At 39.6% G+C, this 23878-nt stretch overlaps 1 protein-coding gene across 1 annotated transcript in view; it reads left to right on the top strand.

The window, feature by feature from the left end:
* PPP1R1C (protein phosphatase 1, regulatory (inhibitor) subunit 1C) overlaps positions 1-290 on the top strand; it is a 50846-nt gene extending 50556 nt beyond the window's left edge. Inside the window, exon 5 of the mRNA XM_010074000.1 lies at positions 202-290. Coding sequence (XP_010072302.1) covers positions 202-290 — 89 coding nt within the window. The remainder of the gene's footprint in view (positions 1-201) is intronic.
* The last annotated feature ends 23588 nt before the right edge of the window (positions 291-23878 follow it).

Here is a 23878-nt window from a genome sequence, read left to right as displayed (position 1 = left end):
TTCCTAAGAGCCTATATTCAAGCAAGAGAGTATTTCTATTGGCAGTACACCATAGTCTTGTTTGAACTAAGATGTTTGTGAAAAAGGGACTCTGGACATTAAAAACAATGTTCCATGAGCTTATTTTTTTGTTTGTTTCTACCTTCAGGAAAAAAAATGTCTGACACGAGCTAACTTTAACCATGACTTCTGTATTTTCAGGGATTAAGCATCTGAAGAGTCAGAGTGATTCACCGTTTCCAGAGGAAGAAGAGGGAGTTAGTGAAAGGGAAGAGGAATGGAGCCATTAAAGAGTGTGGAGCTGCCTCGAGCCCCATCACAGAGAGTAACTGAACTGCGCAGCCATGCGTGCCTCACACCGTTCGCCACTGCTTGTGTCCCCCCCACTGCGGTGCTCGGCGTGCCGGCGGCGCTGGGGCTCCCTGGGGAGCACCCTCGGCTGGGTTTTGCAGCCACCGGCAAATTTGCTTTGTGATCCTTATACCCGAAGATAAAACAGTTATTTTAAAGTCTTTTTTTCTTTCATTTTCTATGACTTAGAAATGTAATTTGCAAATGTGTTAGTGACCTGATGTCAGCACTGCCAGAGCTTAACTACTGCGTGTAAGCTTTACTCTAAGTCCTGTTGTAAATAAAACTGATTTAAAAGCTACAAAATAAATAACATATTCATTTAGACAAGATTGTCTGTGGTACAGTGGGTTTGTCTAGTGTGCACAGAAATGTTTGTGCAAAATGATCCTTTCAGTTAAGGGCATCTTTTACCAGTGTTGTTAGAGCTACTTGCAGTGATGTAGATAGATAGAAACAAAATAAGCAGAGGTGACGCTTAGCCTAGTGAAGAAGGATGCAGACACTCTTCCTCATGTTCCTGCAATGCTTAAAGTACTTGTCTTGCTTTTTGATCTGAGGCTGTGTACTTACATCAGCCAGAATGATGTTTCTTTACCAAAGATCATTGCTCTCTGGAGGCATCAGAAAAGGTTTCAATTTGAGAATCGGAGGAAGCACGGGAGTGTGCAAGACCCGTGGGCAGGGTTCTACGCACCGGCTGAGCCGTGGGAAACGCCAATATTCATCTTCATCACCTGCAGCAAGCACAGGGTACAGCCTTCGCTGAGAAGAAGGGCCAGATTGTTCTGCATTTGTCACAGTTTCAGACAGTAAATGGCAGTATATCAAGCTGCGGTGATTTAGCATATGTCCGAACCTTAGAGTTTTTGGTTCAGGTTTGGCATGGTTCATACCAATTAGACCACACAAACTCTGTGGTATAAAATGAAATAAAGTGGAGAAGGAAAACCATGTTTCATCAGAGTCACACTTGACAGATCATTTCCTTTTTTATCAATGGCCAATTTTTGAACAAATTCATTGTTTTGTATTAACTGTTTGCCTTTGATACAAAATTTTACCCTCCGTTTAACTTTCCAGTGCTTTAAGTCTCTTTTAAAGGGCTGAGCTAGCGAAAAGAAAAAAAAAAAAAAAGATGAAGCGTATGAAAAGACAGAGCCTTTTGTCTATGCCTTCCTTGCATGGCAGTTTCACTCTCAATCCGAGCTCTTCCATGAAGACCTGCTGACAACAGAATGTGTCAACAAGTTTTTCTTTATATTTGGGAGCCATCTTTTTGCCCTCCATCTGTATCTCTGTAGCTCTCCTCTTTGTTGCCGTTTTCTGTAGAAACACTACAAACAGGATCCATGACTGCAGCTCAGCATGGCTGTGCACAATGGACTGAAGGAAGGACTCTTCACTTGTGCAGAAGCAGCTACAGGGCTCAGAGGACTGAGGGTTTTTTATGCCACAAACAACAAAAAGAAGGAAGTGATCCTTCAGAAACCATTTGAATGGAGCAAAGTTAAGACTGGAACGGTATCAAGAAGAGCTGGGCTCCGATCCCAGCTTTGCCACAGCTTTGCTTTCACAAAGCACGAGGCTCTTCACATACTCACTCGTTGCTGCAGTACTCCCAGCTGTATAACTGTCATTCGTCTTCAACCTCACCCCATCTACCTGTGTCGCTAGCTAATAAAGCACTTTTGATATTAATGGCTTTTTGCTGGTTATTAGTATCCATAGGCTTCAGATCAGGACTGTCAAGGACTTACAGGCAAATGAAAAAATGTGCGTGATTTATAACACTTGATAGCAAGACAAGGTATTGAATACTTTGGAATCTTGACATTTCACAGGCAACACAAAACACCTGATACGAGCTTGGAGAATTAATCACTGAACACCCTGCTTCAGGATGACTGTTGTATTTGAAGGTAATTACATTTTATAAATAATAGGAAAAAAAAATAGATTTAGTTTGAACTGGATCTGAGTGTTTCCAGGATGGTTACTACAGCAACAAGCAGACAACAATTCTGTTTTACAGCCATGATCTGGATGAAACGTCGAGGTCTGATAAGAGCTGCAGATATCCATGCCAGTATTCAGATGCATCTCTAAATACAGGTCTTATCATCTCCCCATCTCTAAATAGTCCAGCTGTGTTTTATCATTTTAAAAGCCTTTTTCTTTCTTTCTTTCTTGACCCAAGGTTATGCAAGCAGCATATCTGAGTACAGGAACAAATGCCTCCTTTCTGGAAAAGGGACAGGACTTGTTGCAGAGATTTTACTAGCGATCCACCCTCGTATCATTTGCTGGTGGGATCTCATCTGAGGGACAAAGTCAGGATGCACATTTTTTTATACATCAGCCATTTTTAGCTTAATAAGATAAGCAAACCCTGTTTGTCTGATCTTCCACTTGTGAGGCATACAGCAAGCGGAGCTGTAAGGAAAGAATCAGTAAAACAACAGAGCTCAGGAAAAAAAATGCTTGTCATGAAGCAGAGCTGAAACACTGCGGTGGATTGTCAGTGAATCCCTTGACAGCAATGTCTGGGTGTGGGGAAACCAGAAAGAAAGGTCAGAAAACACAGTCTGCTTACTAAACTAGGTCTTTTCTGGGTTTTGGCGCAGCCTCTGACATTTGAAAATAGCAGCGTTACACAGAGAGCCTCTCGTATGCTTTGGCGTGTAATTGACAGCTCTGGTTGTCTCACAGCATGGTGAGGTCCACACAGGGACACTTGAATGATGCAGATCTCTCTGTGGGAGTCAGTGGTCAACCATTGTCACCCAACATGTTAAAGTCACCAAAAACATGGATCAAAACAAAAAGAATCCATTAATGTTGTCTTTTGTTTCAGTGTAAACGAATCAATAGGAGATTGAGAAAGTAGACAAAAAGTTAGTGAACACAAAGTGTTTCAAAGAAAATGCCAATATGAAAACACCTTAAAGGAAAATTGCGATGACATGTTCCCTGTTTGAGGTCTCTCCTCTCACAATACCTGCTCCTGACAGGGACTCTTACAGTTTCGATAGGAGCAGGATTTTTAGAGATGGATTGTACTGATGCTAAATTACCCAGGCAAGTAATGAATATAGTTCTCTCCTAATGAGCAATTCTGACTTGTGTCTTTTTCACCTTCCTGCCTCCACGTTCTTAACCCTACTGCCTTTCCAGGCTGCGGTACATTTGCTGTTATTGTTGCTTTCAAGGTGTTGCAGGAAATGTTATTTGCAGAATTGAATGGAAGCTGTCTCCTCGGACCAATCTCAGTCTTTTCCCAGTATCCCTTAACTCATTAACGTGCAGCGGTTTAAAGGCATTTTGTTATTCCATTTTACAGCCTTGTTTCTTTTTCTTATGCTGTACTTGTTATTCCATGACAGGTTCTTCCCTTCAGAGAGATTTATTGAGACATTGTGCTAGTAAGTTATTCGGAAAAAATTTCACAGCTTGACTTACAGGATGGTATATGTTGTTTATTCTCCAGGTGCAAAATCAGATAATACTTAAAGAGATACAAACTAAGAGCCAAGATTTAAAAGTCCTTTCAGAAGCCTAATTTCCACTGAAGTCGGAGGAATTTCGCTTGAGAATGGCCACATGTTTTGGCCAGCAGCATACTTTCTTGTGGGGAAACATGGTGTGCAGTGTACAGGAAAGCTTCTCTTATCCTGCTATCAATGTAATTACTGAATTTCTTACACTTTTATAAGAGTGCCATAAATGCTGTTGAAGTGTTCAAAGGCTAGCCCGTTGCCTTCTCAGAATGTCATTATTTGTCCCCACTGACGTAAGCTGAAAAATCACCATTAGCTCTTGGGCCGTGGGTGTTACCAAACCAAAACTCCCAGCCCATGGTGGGACCCTGGGGTGGGGCACAGGCAGGGTCCTGCTGCCCATGCTGGGGCCAGGGGCTCCCGCTGTGCCCAGGGTCCTGCCCAGCCAGTGACAAAGGGACTTACCTGCCTGCGCTTCCTTGAACAGACTACAATACCAAGGGCCAGGTCGGTGGCAGATTTAGCTCTTTAAAAAGATGTATCTGCTGTACTCCACAAGGCAAACTGTTGCGTGGCTGTCTGGGCTCTCTCCCGGGCTGGTCTGGGCAGGCTGGGGGGCTGGGGGCAGTGGGAGAGGGACCTCAGTGAGGTCCTGCAGCTGCAGGGCTGCTTCTGTACAAGCCTCACAGCTGGCACCGTACAATGAAATGTCCCTGGCTCAGTGCAGGGTACCCCACTCATTTTCTTTCTCTCACAGATTGAGACATGGGGTTTTTTATGAGGGACCTTATTGCTGCAGTGCATAAGGTATCAGCTGTCCCCTAGCCCTGGAGGTACAAACACTGTAAGGGCACATTTAAAATATGCTGTCCCTAAAGCTCCCCTTCCTTCCTCTCCTATGGCAGTCATGTCAGTGATCAGGCACACAGCTGTTCTCTTTATTTTTTCTTTTTTTTTTTTTTTTTTTTTTCTTAGGAAGCTCAGTACAATGAGGAGCTGCAGCAAGAGTTTCAGTTGTTCTGCTGGTTCCTGACAGGTGCAATTACATTTGACCTTTTCATGCAGAGCATTATACTTGGCAACAAAGTAGACGCTAAATGTCTCCCATGCTTTGCTGTATTCTCTCCATTATCCTCCAGCGAGGAGAGCAGCACTCTGGGCAAATCTCAAGCAAGATACTTGTGCACCCTCTACTAAACCTCAGGCCATTTGGTAACATGGTACTGCTCTCCAGTTACAGCAAAGTTAGCTGATGGAGTTTCTACAAGTTTAATGTCTATTTTTCTGCTTTAGGTTGCTTTGGTTTGTTTTTTAAATAATCTGGGCTTTTTAGGGCAGAAAAGATATTTTGTACTACTGCTAGGCCAAACATACCCTGTTTCAATTTTATAATGATTCATTTGCTTAGTATATACTGACCCTTAGTGTTAAGCTGAGATTTGAACCACATTGCCATGTTTCTAGATTTCACTTTTCTCTTTGGCCTAACTGTTCAGAAAATGGCAGGAATATTTGCTGTGCATCAGGATAGTCTATCTATGCAAATAGCCCACATCTTTGTCTTCAACAGACATAACGGGCATGTGAAAATAATGATGACAGGTGTTATTAGCTCTTCTTAAGGGAGGGCTGTGGGAAGTGGGTGTGTCGAAAGGTTATTCCAAAATGCAAACCAAAAATGTTGGCATTGAGATGCAATACTCTCCACATAATGAGAAACAAATAAGAACTCAGTATCTGGCACTAACGAACACCTCAAGCTAACTGTGGAACAAGTATTAATTAGGTTTCCAAAATAGCATCTTTCTGTAAAGCAGCTGAGGTGTAATATTGCTCTTTATTAATCAAACCAATGGGACAATGTGAACTCTGCAAAAAATAAATGGTTTGCAGATGGCTGTGTGCATCTTTAATAACGACAGAAGAACACAAGTTACAGCTTTAAATGCCAGAGAGCCTTTCTGCATCTTCTCCTTTTCATAGAGCAATATTTGCAGTTTTTGAGGCAGTGAGGAAAGTGTGTTGGTTTCTTATTACATTTTCCCTGCAGCATAAATTCTGTTGATGTGCTTCCCTAATCATGCTAATTATACTGCCATATGTTGCTCTCATCTTTCTTTTTCTCTCCTAATGGGACATAGATTCTCTTTTGAATATGTAATTTGTTTATTACATTTATCAAGGGTTTTAACATTATATGGGACTTTTAATTGCTTTTTTAAACACTCAGCAGATTGAATATTAAAAACAGACATTAAGGTCAATTATAAATAATATTTAAATTGCTCATGCCATTTTTATTCTCAAATTTACTGGAAATATCAACTCTGTAGCCCTACTCCTGTACCTACTATTTACTTGAGAACACACACATGTCCCCCAGAATTACTCTGGTGGCATAGTTCTGCCCTACCCCAAACCACCCTGTGACGAACAGGATAGGGGTCTTTCTCTGACAGGATGTTAAAATAAAGATACACCATGCATCATATTACAATGACAGACACAAATATGCTGCATTCATTTCAATTGTGAACTACTGAAGTACCCCAAACAATAAAGGTGAATGTTAATTTCTGACTGGAAAAAACTCCACAGTTCTCTCTCAAAGTAGAGAGGTCTCAATGAAAAGGAAGCACAATGTCAATAAAAGAATTTAAGATGGCTTAAATTTGAGTGGTGCTTTGTAGAGAGTCATTAGACCCCCAGAGTACCCTACTCTGCAGAAAACAATCAGTCAACCTGCTGAATACAGAGAAAGCGAGAAACAACCAATTACTATCCAATTATCAAATTAATTCCTGGTAAAATGACACCAGATCTCTTGGCTTTCATAGAATTGCATCATAGGTGAATTTGACCCTTTGTCTCATTGAATTCAGATGAAGATAATCGTATCAGGCTTTATACAAACAAATAGCAAACACTTTTGTGTTATTTGCTGTTTGTGCACCGTATCATGATACAAGTCCCAAAATCTTATTCTAATGAAAGTCCTTCTTGCAGGGTCAGGAGTGTTGTTTGCAAGTGCATCAGCATTAGGCCCCACGTGACAACGAGACAGCTTTATACGTCTATTCTGCTTAAGCATGTTCCAGCTCAAGACCCAGATAATACCAACTGGTTTGATTCTGACCGCCTTATTTATGTATAATTTTACATTACTTCAGGTTTATAATAATGACCTATACAGGATGGTACAAATGCATAAAACTCATCAGCTTTAAAGTTCATCTATTACATAATTTGTAAGAAAAGCATGTTTGGTTAAGATATTATGTATCCAAGCTCAGCTAACAGAAAGTTCTCCAACAGTTCTCCACAAAAAGGATATAAGCAAAGGACTTGCCTAAGCACAGGGGAATTATTTTGCAGCAAATTTCAGACAAGAACAGTTAAAATCCCAGCTTTTATAAGACATTTTTCACATTTATAAGTGTGTGGTTATGACTTGCTTCTTTGTTCCCAGGGGACTACTTAGACATTCAGTTTTATAAAACTTCTGAAAGCTTGTCCTGGGACATGGAAAAGGGGTCTCTGGGGACCCATTAAATAATTAAATGGCCAAGAAAGCAAAATTATCCCAGGGAAGTGGCCTAAATGTTTGCACAGTGTGTTTGACAGAGGACACTTTCTTTTCCTCATAGTATCAAACACCATTTCCACTCATTTTTCCATACCAGCTTTCAAGGATGTAATTTTTCAAAGAATGATTTAGAAGTGGATGCACTCCCCTCTCAGACAAATCTTTGTCTGCTAAACTACTGTAAATTCAAATCTCTTCAAGTTGCTGTTGAAGAATGTCATACTTACACTTTTCTCTTTCTCATGCATTAACTGTATAGCCTGTTAAAAATATAACTTTTAGACACTTACCACTGGGGATCTTGATTTATTTGTTAAATTAAAGTTATTTTGGTCACGGTAGTGGCTTGTTTGACTTCTGGCATCTATACAACAGAGGAAGGTCTTTCGCTCATGCAGCTGGGATAGCATCTGGGAAAAAGGAACTGCAAAGAATGTGATATAAAGTAGTTGTCTTGATTTATTTCCATCACGTACCTTGTTAGGATTTGATACCTGCCTAGGTCTATGGGATTCTTTCCCTTGATTTCCAATTTGAGTAGGAAGGGGTCCTGTTTACTCCCTACTCCACTGAACTCGGCTGACTAAATTTACCACACCACTGAGGTGCCTCTGAAAGTTGTACGCTTCCAGAAGAATTGTTGCTAACATGAACAGTCCCAGTGACTCCATCAATACCAATGCATGGTAAGAATTTTTGGGGGTAAAAAGAGTTTTATTGGTTATGGTTTTCTTCATATGAGGTCTGTTTTATCAGTAGAAGTTAAGAAGGCAAGACTTGCTTAAAGAAACTGTTTTCAATGGTGCTATGAGGGTGCAAGTGAGCTTGCATGGCAAACCAGCACAGTCGTGGAAAAAGTGTGGAGCTGCAAGCAGGTGAAAGGGTTGGAAACAATCATTTATGCCCCATCACTGTTCAAAGACAACCATACGCAAATGAGCAAACATGCTTCACGAAGGCAAATTTGTAACTAACACTCAGGAGCATCCCAGTCCTTGCCCTCAAATCAAATTTATTTAGGAATATCATCATAGGAAATACAGACAAACACAGCAGAATAGAAACACATAGTCGTAGATTGCCTCGCTGAAAATTAAATAAAAAAATACTGGCTAGATCATAACCCATAACAATATTACATAATATATCTGTCAGATATATCAAGATAAAAATACAAAATAAAACTCTTGAGGGCTACTCTACAGCTACAGCTCCTCAGTGTGCTCAATGCAGGGGTACATGCCCATAATGCTGTGGGGGAGATGCAGATACAAACACCATTTCTTATGGCCTCATGCAGTGTTTTGGTAGCGCAGCCTTCAGCTTTCAGAGAGAAACTACTGTTCAGGGAGAGGCCCTCTCAAGCCTTTCTGCCATCTGAATGCAAATTCCACACAAGGTCAAAACCCTAACAAACAAGCGTTAGCTATATTGGTCTCCTCCACCAAAGAAAATTTCTCCTCTTACAAAAAAAACCACTAAGCTTTGGGTCATGTCCAGGAGGTAAAGGAAGAAAGAGAGAATCATCTGGCATTAAAGAAGAACTAAGGGTTCTTCTTCTTGTATCTCAGTAACACCTACCACAGTGATTAAAATTGAATACAAATGAGCAAATAGGATTATTTATACACAAATCACGTTTCTGTATTAATGAATGAGTTCTGCAGGCACTGAGTGCCTCCTGTGAAATCAGGAGCACCTCCTAGTTTCTGCAGTGGGAAATCTTGGTGCTGGGTATAATAACAGCAGGGCATTGAGAGCCCCCTAGGATGCTCCAAGTACTCTGCAGAATCTGTTATTATTTCTGCTTGTATTTCCAGGAGAAAATTCTTGCAGAATATATAAATCACTACGAGACAGAGACACAGAGGAGAAAAAAAAAGTCAAGTTCAACTATGGTGAAAGTCTGAAATTGAAAATATAATAAAAACATTAAATTCTGATTGCTCCAGACTTTCAGTCTCAATGAACTATAAATTACAGTGTTGAAGAACACTCTGTAACAAGCAAATACTTAACTAGCCTAGTTTTAAAAGATATCTTCTGCTCTTTTGTTGCAAATTTGGTGGGAATCGCAGATGGTCAACATGTCTGAAATAAGGTCCCAAGTTCTCAGATCTTAAACAAGATTTTCCACTGCCACAGCATAGGGTAATTTACAACTTAAAAAATGTCTGATGTGACCATCATGTTTCTTTTCTTGTCATAATGACAATAAGAAACCATAAGATGGTTTACATTTTATTATAAAGGAAAAAAAAAAGAAGTCCAACAATCCCGAAAAAGATGCAAAGGTGCACAGAGTGATCCAGGCTACTAACGACTTGCTCAAACACTAGCAGAGAATATATAAATTCTTAACTCTTAGCAAAAAATATCAATTGCATTATAACATATATGATATAATTTCATTTGTTAACATTTGATTTGTTAACGGCACTGTACAGAAATTTGTCCATGCTGAATACAAGCCCTGGACCAGATACACAAAACAATTTAAATGCACTTTTTACATCCTATATGCACAAACATTTCTTAAGTTAAAACTATGCACACTACTTATGCATAGCATGTATATGGCTTACATATTGAATGACAGGAATTCCACCTTGTGGCATGCCCTTATCCCAGGGCTCGGAGCTCGCACTGTTCCCAGCTCAGTTTTGATTGCTCTGCTGTCAGAAAAGAGACAGTCAACAGGTATGGATGTGCAAGGGTCCCTCAGTCTGGGGTAATTGTTTTACGATTCCTTCTCCATTTGGGACAAAGCGTGCCCTTGTGGAGGCTGAGCCTGACGCCTGTTGAGCTCCGGTGAGGTCCCTGAAGCAGCAGATGAACAGCACACAGATCTCAACTGTCCATCAGCCTCTGCATAGAGGGGAGTGCCACCCACCCCAGAGTCCTCTTCAGGGTGGACCATGGCTGATTGTAAAGACTTTTTGGTCAGTGAGGTAATAACCACAGGGTCTGAAAAGGAGAACTGGGAGTGCAGTGACCCGAGCCACCCGAGTGCCTGCACCACAAAGAGGAGCATGAAGTATCCTGGCAGGTTCCAGCAGAGGGAAATGAGGTGCCAGGCGAGGTCACATGCAGCTCAAGGGAAGCAGAGATGAAAATGGAGTCTCTTTCTGGGCACAGTTCAGGCTGGAGGGCTCATTCTGAGGCTTTGTGCAGAGGTAACTGCCTGTGTGCTCCATTCTCGCTGCCTCTCAGAGAAAGAGGGATGGCCTGGTGTTTTCTTCTAATGAAACAAATGTTAGCAAGGATTTTGCAGGATCCATCTAGTGACCTTTGCATTTGAGACAAACTGTGATATAAGGCCTCAGTGTCACCTTTCAATTCTGAGAGACAACACAATGTTTTCCTGAATCAAAGCAATTTTCATGTGTTCCTGCCGCTATCCCTTGCACCCTACAAAACAATAAGCACCAGCTTCATGGTAGCACTGACACCCTTGCTGATGTCTTCCAAAATACTACAAGACTGAGAATGTTTTAATCTTTAATACTGTACGCTATTTAACTAATTTTAAGGATATATTTTGAATACTGATTCATTAAACACCAGTTCTCTCCATCCGGCAGCCGCCACAGTGGGGAAGAATCATCATCCCCACAGGCTGGTCAGTGTAACTCTACAACTTCCCTGTACAGTCTGCATATTTTTATTTCCAGATATTTTAAGGAAGCTAGCAAGTAGGTATTTAATGTTGCATGCAGCATGGTTGCATGAACAAGTATCTATAACAACGCTTCACTTTAACTTTCCATTTCCATTGGACGCCAGCGACACATAACAGCAATCCTGGACAGATGACAAATGTCATGCTTTCACATGTCTTGTGGTGAACTGGAAATGTCTGGTGCCAGTGATGTAATAAAGCGAGGTCCAACTTTGGCTGGAAAAACTATTTTGGCTAGTTTAAGAAAGCAGAATAGAAGAGGAAGTAGCAACAATAAATACAACTGAAATCTTGCGAGTTGTTAAGTGCCTTGAGTTACCAGCTCAGGGTTTTACATTTTACACTTTTGATCATTTTGTCCAACCACTCTCCACAGAAACAGGATGATCCAAGAACAAGTTGACAGATAACAGCCTCTTGAGCGCACAGGGTAGGAACAGCAAGAGTTCTTCTTTTCTCCTGCAACAGAGGTGAAATGAAAATTAATGAGCAATGTATTTTAAATACTACTACTTACAGTATTTAATATACCTGAATTGAGGATATTTTATTGCATGACCATTTAGTCTGACATGAAGGATTCAGAGATGTAAAAGCATTGTTTTTTTCTGCTTTACACTGAATGGCTTTTAAGGGGACATAGGAAGTGGGTTACACCGTGTCCCCATTTCAAAATTTTGTAATAAAACCACAACTGGAACTGAACAAAGAGAATAATAACAGAACTGAGTTTTTATGGTATAAACCCCTCCCCATTATAAGATAGAAATGATAAAATTACCTGTCCTGCCTGAAATGTCAGAAGCTTTTAAGAAATAGCAAATCTAGTTCTGTATCAGTGCTTCTTTCTGCTCAGTGGCTTTTACTATATCTTCTGACTTCTTACAGTGTTTAGGCTCACCTGGAAGAGAAAAAAATGTGACTGGGAACCTCAGTGAGGAAGCTACCCAAGTTAAGAGCAGTCCTAGACAGACAGGAACTTTTTTCCCCTGACATTTTTTAAGGTTAAAATGAGGGTTCAGTCACTGATTTCTTTAATTGTCTTCTCCCCAGAATAAGCATAGAATTAAACTATGGTTTATCCATAAGGCATTTCATTCTATAAGATAGAATTAAAGCAATAGATCACAGAATGAAACAAAAAATTGAAGACATTTACATAAGTTAAGTGTTAATAAAGTGGCTTTGGTTTTGGTTTATTTTATCTTCCAACTTACTAAAAGTCAAAATTCACCATCTGCAGAGAAGTGCTGTTTAAATCCTCTTTAATGGAGGCTTTCAAATGGGGAATCTCTCAGATAATGAAAGATGCCAATGTCAAGTTCTAAGAATTCAATTAATTCAGTCAGATAGGAGCAACGACACTGAGTGACACAAGCAGCTTTAAAACTAAGTGATACAACACGAATTTCAAACCATCAATCATAATATTAAGCTGTTGCATAAACTATTCCTTCAGTAATTTTGAATGAGTACAGCTGAGGAAATTATAAATGGAGATAGTAGGCATGGGGAGAATGTAGCAAACCTACGGTGTTATTTACTAACTATACAGTAACTTCTCAGTTTTAACCAGTTGATTGAGTGATCCCACCAGTGACAAGTAATGCTGAACTGAAAGTGTGAAAAAGGAAAAGCACGGAAGTCCCAAAAGTAGAGAAGATGAGCTGGGAGAAGCATAAAAGTTATAAAAAAAAAAAAAAAACCACAGGCAGGGAAAGGCTTTTGAAAGCCAGAAAACAAAGGTACAGGCAGTTGAAAGGGAACGCAGATGATGTGTGATCTGAAAGGAAAATTGAAAGACAGTGAGTTGAAGTTGAGGAAGATGCACTCAGTTTAGAAAAGAGAAAGGGAAGAGACGAAAAGGAGCTCATGAGAATGAGGAAAGAAAAAACCCAATAGCAATGAATTCACCATAGCACCACTGTAAACAAGTGAGAATCGCTACTGATTTTTTACCTTTGTTTCAGTGCCATGAATGGTGGCAGAGTGAGCACTGCCTACTCTGTAAGGCAGCCACCAGCAGACGGGCCATATTCCCCCAAGCAGCGTTCTTCCCTGTCCCCCTTATTTTACATATAGACAACCAGTTGTCTAAAGGATTTTGAAGTCTCAAAATTGGACTAATGCAAATTAGAACAAGAATTTCTCCAGATCTTTCAGCCTGCAGTTGTTTTAGGAGGGATCTAACTAAACTTTTATTTTTATCCATAGAAGTAAAAAAGGGGGTGGGGAAGAGTATGCAAGTAAAATCTATTGATCTAAATATTTAAATTTTATGCTTGATGTAGAGTGGTTAGGAGAGTTTTAGGAGTAGGACAGGGGTGGTTTGTGGAGGCCATAAAATAAAAACTTTGTATCTTTAATTTTCATAAAAACTAAATATTGACTTCTAAACCACAAGTTTCTTCATGCCAATGCATCAGTGTTCGTATGTGATAAACTCTGCCCTCAGAATGGTTGCTAATGGCTGTTGTCTTAGAATCCCTATCCTTTTTATAACCACATCATTTGTTCTTTTAACAGAATGTTCTCTCCATCCTCACCGCAAGCACGAACACGGATGCCTTCCCGTAGTACCAGGATCCTGATTTATTCTTGCTCTGTTTTGCCACACCGTATGCACAAGGAACGCTGATGACCTCGGCACCACCGCAACCCGTGCCTGCTTTACATGGATGCAAAGGCTTCCATGCTCGGCTGAGCACCACAGAGCCACCACAACATGGAACGGTCACCAGCATATGCATGGCATGGCTGATTACTTGATGCCACTTGCGTTACCGTAAATCAAACAGGTGTGCTGTTGATGTAGATCTGTCCACTGCTATTTAACCTGGTTATCCCACAAAGGCCTCCAGTTACAGACTGCTAATGGCACTAAATGCTTTGTACAACTCTAATGTGGCTGGGTAGTCCTCTGCTGGCATATAGAGTGAAGTTACTGATAATCTGTTTTATCACAGATTTATTATCTCCTTTGCATTTTGATATTAAGGATTAACATGGCTATCGTCATGAGTGAAAAGTTCAAAGTGTGCCAATTAGCGTTTATAAATCATTGAAACATGGAGTTGTTTAATTAAACATAATCAGTTTTTTGAATTAATGTTCTAATTAATAAATCACTCAGGAGAAAAGGAAAATCACCGTTTATAAAAAAACACCTTATAACAGGTCCACTTAATCTTGTAACATTCAATTAAATGAAAGTGAGATAATGGAAAGGACAAAGGTACTGTGGAGAAAAACGACATTCAGTCACAACTGGAGTTCTTGTAACAGTGACCCTCTGGTTCTCCCTTCTCACTGTCCAGGACACAGGGCAGAGCTACTCCTGTTAACAAATGCGATAGTTTACAAGAACTACACCTGGAAAGAGAGGAAAATGGTCCCTTTTTTCTTTTTTTCTTTTTTTTTTTTTTTAAGGGGAACCCCCTCGACATTGTACATCCAAACATTCAGTGACAGTTCCCAAGAACGCAGATAGATCCACTTCCTGTGTTCCCCATCTCTGTTATAATTCAATTGCTTACTCACAGAAAATTGAACTGAGTTTTCTGCTTTTTTATAAAGGGCAGAACAATGACAGCTAACATACAACATTTCAATTTGAATAACTATGTTGCTTTTCTTTTTATTTTCTATCCCATTCTCCCAGCCCCAGCACCCACAGGTGCTTACTTCTCTGCCGCGGGAGTCACCAGTTGCTCCGGACATCATTTAGCCTTCTACTTCCCATCCTCAGTACGGAAAGTACAGAGGTAGAAAAATCCAGCTTGGAGAGTGCTATAATGTCCTTATAGATGTATAGTGCTTCTTAAAATACCCAAATAACTCTGATTTGGGAAGCAGGGGAAAAAAGTAAGGTCACATGTACGCTACCTTCTGCTTGCTTGAAGTGATATTCCACTGAAAATATCTGACCTAGGTTAAAAGACTCCTGTCTGTATCAGCTGGACCCCCAAAAGTGAGAAGTGGGAATGCCACCCGTGCTGTATCTCCCTTCTGCACTGAATGCTACTGCATCATACACAACACACTCTGGTTTGACCATCTCAAACATCGCCTATACAGAGAAAAAGGAGGGAGTGAGAAAACAGGGACTCCTGTGCTACTTGTAGTTATGAGGCTCCTAAACACACCACAGCAACAGAAACTCTTGCAAGAACACTAATATTAAGTAGACAATAACCACGACAGTTTAATGGATTCCCTCAATTTAGAATTATATTAAATTGTTTCACCACTGTGAAAGAGAAATGTGAAACATTTTAGCCTCAGTTTTCCCTTTGGTATTGAATATTGCAGACTATTCCAATACTAACCACCTGCATTGCATTTCTTCTCAGTTAGCTCTAGCATGGTGGCACAATCTCTGCAGTGGCACTTAAAGCTGCTGCTGAAGCCCAATATTCAGTCATTTTGTCTCAAAAAACCAGGACCTGAGTCTCACCACGTGTAGAAAGAGTGCTGCCATGGCCCCTGCACATTACAGTGATGTAAATATTAGCAGTATACTTTTTTAATTGTCAGGCACAGAAAAAGCCCACCATATATGTCATTTGTTTATATCATCTACGACATAGTTGAGAAATTAATATTAGGTCTCCTCTGCAGTTTATTAGAAGCATAAAGTTCTGTGAAAGGGTCAGTGCTGACTTAAAAGATTATAGTATTTAAATAATATATAGACAGATTCCTCACTATATAGTAACATGGTTGATCCCTCCTTAGGAAAGAGAGTTTTAAGAGTATGATGACATAGTACCTCTGCAAATAATTTCAAAAGACCATACAATATTCTAAGTATTTTTCTATGGCATTTAAATATTGAGAAAATAGGGAAAATGCAAGAATGAAATTTTATTAATTTTGAAGTAGAAATCAAAGTATTTAATGACATAAAATCAGAATGCAAATTATATTGTGACTGACCAACATACCCCTACAGGGTATCTCAATGGAGATGGGCAAGGGCGATGTGCCCATTGAGCTCAGGAGGTATCGGAAAGGGTGACTGATAAGAGCTGTTGCAAAGAAAGCTGACAATCTCAACACAAAGGTGAGCGGAGGGTGGCCTTTGGTTTAGATAAGTGTTTATGTCAGATGAGTGGATCCACTGACTAGATCACAACTGAGGGGATCAACCAGTGGTATCGATGTTTCTCCCCGAGTTCATTAGAAGAGTGTGACTGTCTCCCTGAGCTAGTCAGGCCAGCATGGATGGAGTGAATATGTGGCTCAGCCAACTATAGAGTATAACAACTAAACAACTACCAAAGAATTTTGAAGAAAGCAATGGGTTTGAGCTCGCTTCAACCTGTGTATGCCTTACTGGTGACTGGGGACACCCAGCATCACGACAGAGCATATTCTAGAGGCTGGTAATGGGACTCACACTGGCATCGTGATTGAGCTGTGTATTGCAATCGCTCTATTTTGCTAAGTGTAACTTACATTTGAAGTGTGCTTTCAGTATATTTTGTCACTCTGCTAAATCAGAAATCCCATGTAACATCAGTTATCTTCAAATAGGTAAACTTGATATTAAACATTGTATCCTTCACACGTGGAATATCTAAAATAACCTGGTCAGAGAGTATTGGACTCTGACGTTAATATGCTACAGTAAGCAGGCAAAACACTCATCAAGCTCTCCATTTACCTGGATATTTATCTATGCTGGAAAATAAACACAAATAATGACTGAAGGAGATGGATGAGAGTAAATTCAACACATCACAGTGAACAGACGTTTCACTTAAAATGACATCTAAAAATGCCTTCAAATATTAGAGGTCTTTAAAAATAACACCTAACCAATATCCTTATTCTATGCATGATACCACTCTACTAAAAATCTGTGATAGTGTAAATCAGAAATCCAGCTTCATCTTGTGGTTTTCTGACTTGAGTGACTATGAATTACTTATGAGGAGACACAGGAAAAGTTTATGAGACTAAAAGAAATGCAAACTTACTTTCTGTAAGCTTAATTTGGCTGACCAGGGATGCATGTTTCCACTGGAAAAATTTTAAGGATTCACAGGTCTAAATAGGTGAAAAGTCACTATTCTAGAAGGCAAGATCCAAAGAATTGGGAACGCATAAACTCTCTGAATTTCCCATGATAACAGTATTTTGACAATATAATTTCCTGCAACAATATAATTTCCCATGACAACACCAAGAAGTGATGATTACATTTGTTCACAAACTATTTGAGAAGAACAGTTTTCAAACTAATTTGAAGACCTGTTCAGAACAGAATTTTACTATGGCTGGGCATGTGTTCCATCAATGGCATGAGTAGTAGTTTCTACTTTTTACACGCTCTCACCAGCAGAAAAAGGCACAGTGTGTAGTAAAGGAGAGTTTGGAAAAAAATCGTTTCAGTTCCAGGTCATTTCCAAAGATCTTTATACAACAGTTTAAGATTTTCAGGCACAGATGTTTAGTTTCAGTAGAAAAATGTATAACTCTATAGCAAAACTTTCCGTGGCAATCAGCAGCAACTGAAATGTGTGCTGCAAAACCTACAATGGCTCAGATGTACATTGGGGGATCCCAGTAGGGGAGTATTGGCCCAATACTCAGCCTCTGGAGTTTCCTTAAAAACAATTTGCTGCTTCTCTTACTGTGTGATTAATCACTTGATGCAGTTAAGTCTCCTCTTGTATCTCCCCTTTTTCTGTGACTCGTTATTAGTCCATGGTTTAAGTACCACTGCCTCTTTAGTGATGCAAGAGCTGAGCAACGTCCTCATATGAGCTCTGGCTTTTAGTTCAGGACCTTACAAATACTATATATTTCCACTAAATAATTGTCAGCCTCTTCTTTCTATTTAGTTATTTATCTGAACTCTTTTTGAATATTGCCATCTCTAGTGAAGGAACATCCTTGAAGGAATTAATGTTGTTCAATCTTTTTCCTATCTTCAAGAAAAAAAATAGCTTCCAGATCATGTTTGCCTTCGGAAACACACTATTACAAACCCAAACACTTCTCATCCTTTTCATGAATTTTGCAGTTTGAAGTGTTAAAATACAAGACATGCTGTAGAAAAATCCCTGCCTGAGAAAATGAATGAGATGAGCTTTTTCTAAAATAAGAAAACTCTGTTCTCATAGGAAAGGTGGAATGTAAAGATTGTCAAGGCAACAGAGTGCACTAAGTGCATGCTGAGCTGTATCTGACCTCTCAAACAGCATTTTTGTTGGTCAGGCATCTAAAGACCCCCTAGGACAGCTACACCACAACTGCTTTCTGCATGGTTTGAAGGATGCAGCTCTTCTTACTGTGTTCGTTATCCAGGAGATGGGAAACTTTTCTAAGGCACTTAAATTTCAAGTTGGGCTTTCATACAAAAATTGGTGCAAAAAATACATGTGCAGAGACAAAGATGTCAGTTATTAGACAACTTCAAGTGCTGTGAAATTAATTTTAGTGTAAATATTTTGATTTAGGACCCTAAATTAACCATCTGTTATTTCTGATGGAAAAATCCTGTCAACAATAAAAGCATAGAGCGCTGGAATGCAGAACTCTAGAATAAGTGGGAGTTCTCCATTAAAAACATTTTTTGAGAAATATGCCAAGTCATATACTTATGTCTAAGCCAAGTCTTACAAGCACTTCAATTTTGCTGCTCAGACAATGCCATATTTCTGGCACAATATTGCAAGGCTCACTGTCATAAAAGCATTAATGAGTTCAGCATTTTAATTAGAAGTGAGGAAAAGAAGTGTCATTATATGCCTTGATTATTCTCATTACCCTAATACCTCAAAGCTTATTCTAACAATAAGCAAATTCAGAAAACAAAATAAAAATGTATAGTGTCTTTCTCTTGCTTTGATAATGTCTATTCCCATAGCTTGGGAATCTGGCGCTTGATACTGTCTTACAATCACCAGATACTAAATCATAGTCAGCTTGTGATAAAATACTTATATTCTAAAAAAATATTCTGACATTACAGGGAATTTCTGGCTGCTTTGCTTGTCTTGCAAACTAGTCAGGAGTCTGATCTTCTGATTAAGAGAATGACACAGTCCCATGCTTACTACAGTTAGGAAATTCTATTTACTTAAAGTTAACTCTAAAATTCACATTACATTTAGTACAAGGGTTGTGGTTTACAAAATAATAAACACATTAGGTGCCTAAACTAAGGGCAGTGCATTTTAATAACATAAGAATAATTATCCATGTGAAGAGAAAATGTTAGATAGTTCTGTTTTGAAAGTCTACCTCACTCTCCAGTAACAAACTGCTACTTAATTGTAAATACGCATCTTTATATTACTTTAAAATAATTCTTCCAGTTCAACTAAAGGTCTTGGTATTTTATGTAAAAAATTTTCTACTAGATACCAAATAGCTAATATCAAGAAGATGATATTTGTCTATATCAAACAGCTTTTATTTGATGGTGTTAGGACACTACAGTTTTTACACATGCCTGAAGAAACTGTCTTATGCTGGTGGCTTGTACAACACCTTGTATCAATATTTTACATTAGTGTTGATGTTTGACAGGAAGATACCAGACAATGCTGCAGCTTCACCCTGGACAGCTTCATTAGATTGACTGGTGCTCTGTAATGAAATATTACCATTCAGTGGGTCTGTATTCTGTGTTTCTTGCTGGGCATCGGTGAGATCTTTCTGGTTCGGATCAGAGTTAATGCATTTTTCTGAGTTGGATTCATCACTCAGAGGAGTGTCGAAAGAGACTACTTGTGGGATGATGGATCTGAGAGGACAGGTTGTACCATCGCTTCCCTGACTACTCTCATTTTGTATCCGTGTTGTCTCTTCCTGTAACTGTGCATCTGTGGAATTTCTGCTTTGGTCTTTTTCCTGTTCACCAACATTTTTCACAAGTTCTTCTACAAAGAGGGAACAAAATATGTGAATTAGATAAGAAGGATGTGCCACAATTGTTCGATTTCAGACAAGTGACTGATAGAGCTGCACATGGGAACATTGTGAACGTCAACTATCTGCATGAGGACATGTGCACTGGTGTGTTTAATAGGGGTCAGCTTCTGCTCCTGATTACACTGCTATTGCAACTGAACCATAGTGGTCTGCTTTCTGGTTTGATCTCTAATTTGTACCCCTTTTTTTTGTCCACAGTGCAGAGCCAGGAGCATCACCAGACACACTGTACGCTGAAGGATGGGAGCAGGAGGACCCCATGCTGCAGGCACGTCCTCCAGCAGTGGTGTTACCACCGCAGGACTAGAAGGAGCAGAGCTGATCGGTTCTGCAACAGGGAAAGGGCATGGAGGGGAGCACCTCGCTGGGGGTGGGGGAGGCATCAGAACTGAAGGGAAGCCCTGAAGGAAGTTGGCCTATCAGCCTGGGACAGCCCAAAATGTCACCTAATACAGAGCTTCAGCTGGAACAAGTTAGAGTGGGTTACACACACACAATCCAGTACTTCTGCCAGTACAGCTAGTGGCACATGTAGAACAGGAAGGAAGAAATATGGGGGAAATTGGGCTTCAGGGGACGGTAGCTACAGGAGAAAATAATGTTCTGTAAAGCTCTATTTCTTGCTCTATTGCAGAGACTTGGAGAACAGTACAAATTAAATCGTCCAGAGAAAAAGGAGAATGAACAGAGCAGCACAGAGAGGTGGTACCAAGAGGAACTATAAGACGAAGCAAACAGAGAACAGAAAACTTGTGATGAAGGGTGTAAAATCTGATAAAAAAGAACTATCATCTTCATGGAGGGCCGATTTCTCTTGCTATTAGAATCTCTGTTTCATGAACTCAGATTTTAGAATCTGTATACTACTATAGAAGATACAAAACACTATCTATTTAAAAAGTGAAAGCATTGCAGTTTGAACAACACCTGCATAAAATAGCTGCATGATATTGCATAACATTTCTAACTTGTCTGTGAACACTGTATTAAGGAAGGAAACCAAACATTGAGATATTTTTTAATTGGCAGCTCCCAGAAAAGCTGGTGGTGAGTCACTGGTCCAAATCCAGACGAAAAGTGAATGCATAGGACAACTGAAAGACAGCCCAGTCTGTAATTACCTTTCTACCACAGTCAGCATTTGGCATCTTTGTCACCTCACTTTTCTGCATCCAAAGAAAGTTACCCCTGAAGTACAATTTGGCCTGTGAAATGGGATGGAAAGGAACATCTTCAAACCTGAACTGATGTACAGAAACATGGAACAATTAAATAATTTCCTTCTTTTGTCAGTTCTTATATTTTCTGGCATACTTTTTAAAAAATCAAGAACTTTCAAATTTGAGCAATTTCCAAATTTTTTTACAAACTTTAGAGACCTGCTTGTTTTGGACTCCAAATCTTCTGAAACTTGGACAGGTACTCTTTTCCTACAAACTTCAATGCAGCTCTTACAAAGAAGTGGTTGGACTAATGTCATTAAGAAAGATGTATATGCATCTTGAAGCAAATCTGATGCTCAATCTAGATACGTTAACTAAAGCATCTGTCACTCATGGTGTAATCTACTTATCCCTACCAAACTTAATCTGGCAAATTAAGATTAACAGTTTAATCAGAACAATGCTGATGGCCTGTTCTTAACTTCTGTCATGCTGGTCTCTTATTTCTATGACTGCCCTTGAGATGATCTCAAGCATATCTGTTTAAGGATATCTAAAAAGGACCCAAACTCTAATTCAGGTCCATGCACATCTGGTGGATGTAGCTTTGAAATGGAGTATCTCTGCACCAAGTTACACCTGATAACATACTAGTTAAATGTCATACTTATTTTATTTAAAAAAAAAAAAAAGTCAGTAGAAAAGAATATGTGAGAAAAAGATTATCTTTTCTGAGCAGGAAAAATACTGTGGAATTTTAAAATCTGTGGAGGTAAAACTATTGCTAAACATCAGTCTTCTTATACTGATCATATCTGTGATTACCATTTCATGGTGATAAAATTTCAAAGTCACTCTCAGTTAAATAAGCTCAAATAAAAGTATCTTGTCCACTTGCGAGGAGTTTGTTCAGTGCAACTAGGAAGAGTATCTGTTAGCTGTGACTGAGACTGAGAAGTTTCAAGTACAAAATCCTCTGTGATGATATCACAACTTTCATTAAGACCCCCAATTATTTTTTTTGGTATTAAGTCTCTTGTCTGCTGGATGTCTGAGTCTACGTTCTGATTGCTTTGCTCCACCCAGCTTCAATCCCTATGAAATCCACTGCCAAAAAGATGAAAAATACTGGATTCTTATGGTACATCAGCCACTTGTGGAACATGCCATATGTGCTGGAAAAATATACATTTCTGCTTTCCATAACAGCTAATAATTGTACTCTATATTATATAGGACCTTTATATTGTATATAATAATCGCCATTTCCTATAATTTCTGCTGTCCTATCACACTGATGAAACAGAAATATGTAGCAGTCTTTAAAAGAGGCTGAGACTGGGACAGTGACTGAAAAGCTACAATTCAAGCAAGGCACAGCTATGTTAGAATCACTAGTGTAAGTAAAGTAGAGCTGGCATGATGTTTGATCCCCAGTGATGGACAGTAAGAATTGTAACATACTGCAGCAGAGTCTGCCTCCATTCAGCCACAAACTGCCAGGACCCTCCGAGAGCAGCAGGCAAGGCTGCAGCCCCTCACCCTGCTCTGGGCTGCTGGGAAGAGCAAGTTCCTTCTCCCCTGTGGGCACACATTGCCACGGCCAGCCAGAGATGGAAATCAGGTATGTGTAAATGAACAATGTAACCTGGCATTTGCAATGCTGACAATATTTAATAGGAGTAAATAGATGAATAAGATTAATAATATTAAGCAACCTTCTTGGCCCTCTAGAAAACTCCCGTCTTTTTTGAGGGGGTCAGTTGGGCACCGAACAGCTTAAGGATTATCATACCCATTCAGATAAAGGCAGACAGAAGCGTGTCATGCAGTGCACTGAACTCAGGGCTTCTGTTATTGTTGCTACTGGTTTTGCTATCTCTGTTTTAAATTGGTAAAAGTGCCTGGAGCCAGGCCTGTTTACATATTTTCAACTGTTTTGTTTTGTTTTCTTTACAAGAACCCAAGTGTTATTCAGCAAAATTTGTGCGAGTTCATCTGTAAAACAAATGGCTTCTCCTAACTGGTCTGTTAGAGGTGACTCAATTTTATCCCTCTCTTTGGGACTTCTGTGCCATTTCTGAACTCCTGCCTTAAATCACTGTCCTTCACAAGAAGCAAGAATGGCATCTGATACATAAACATAGTAGAAGCAGTGTCTTTCTTCTCTTGTGTTTAGGCTGGGCTGTTGGCAAAATAGTTGTAATGCATTTTTTTGTTCGGAAAACTGGCAGGAGTTGTAAGGCAACAGTCAAATTTCAGACTAGTTGAAAAATTGTGGTACTTAGAAATTTTGCATCTACACAAAATGTGTTAACTAGTGAAGGTGACTTCTTTCCTCTCCCCTTTTCACCAGATACTACTTTTCTTTCATTAAGTCACCCTTTTTTTTTTGGCTTAATAGATCTATGAAAATTGAAGTGAGTTCTTCAAGTTCTTTTTTCTGTTTGTTTGCTAGAGTGAACGGGAGCACTGAATTCCTGTCAGCCCAGCAAAGGACTAAACTGCCCACAAAACACTAAAACTGTCACAGAGCTCAATCTCTAGCAGCGTGCTGTAGGACCCTGGTCTCCAAAGTCCTGATGCTCTGCGGCTGCAGAAGCTCTGGTGAGTCTGCATTATCAGGTACAACACCAATTTCCACCAG

Source organism: Pterocles gutturalis, unplaced genomic scaffold, assembly GCF_000699245.1.
Source record: "Pterocles gutturalis isolate BGI_N339 unplaced genomic scaffold, ASM69924v1 scaffold2332, whole genome shotgun sequence".
NCBI classification, from domain to species: Eukaryota; Metazoa; Chordata; class Aves; order Pterocliformes; family Pteroclidae; genus Pterocles; species Pterocles gutturalis.
This window is presented reverse-complemented; position numbering and strand designations above follow the sequence as displayed.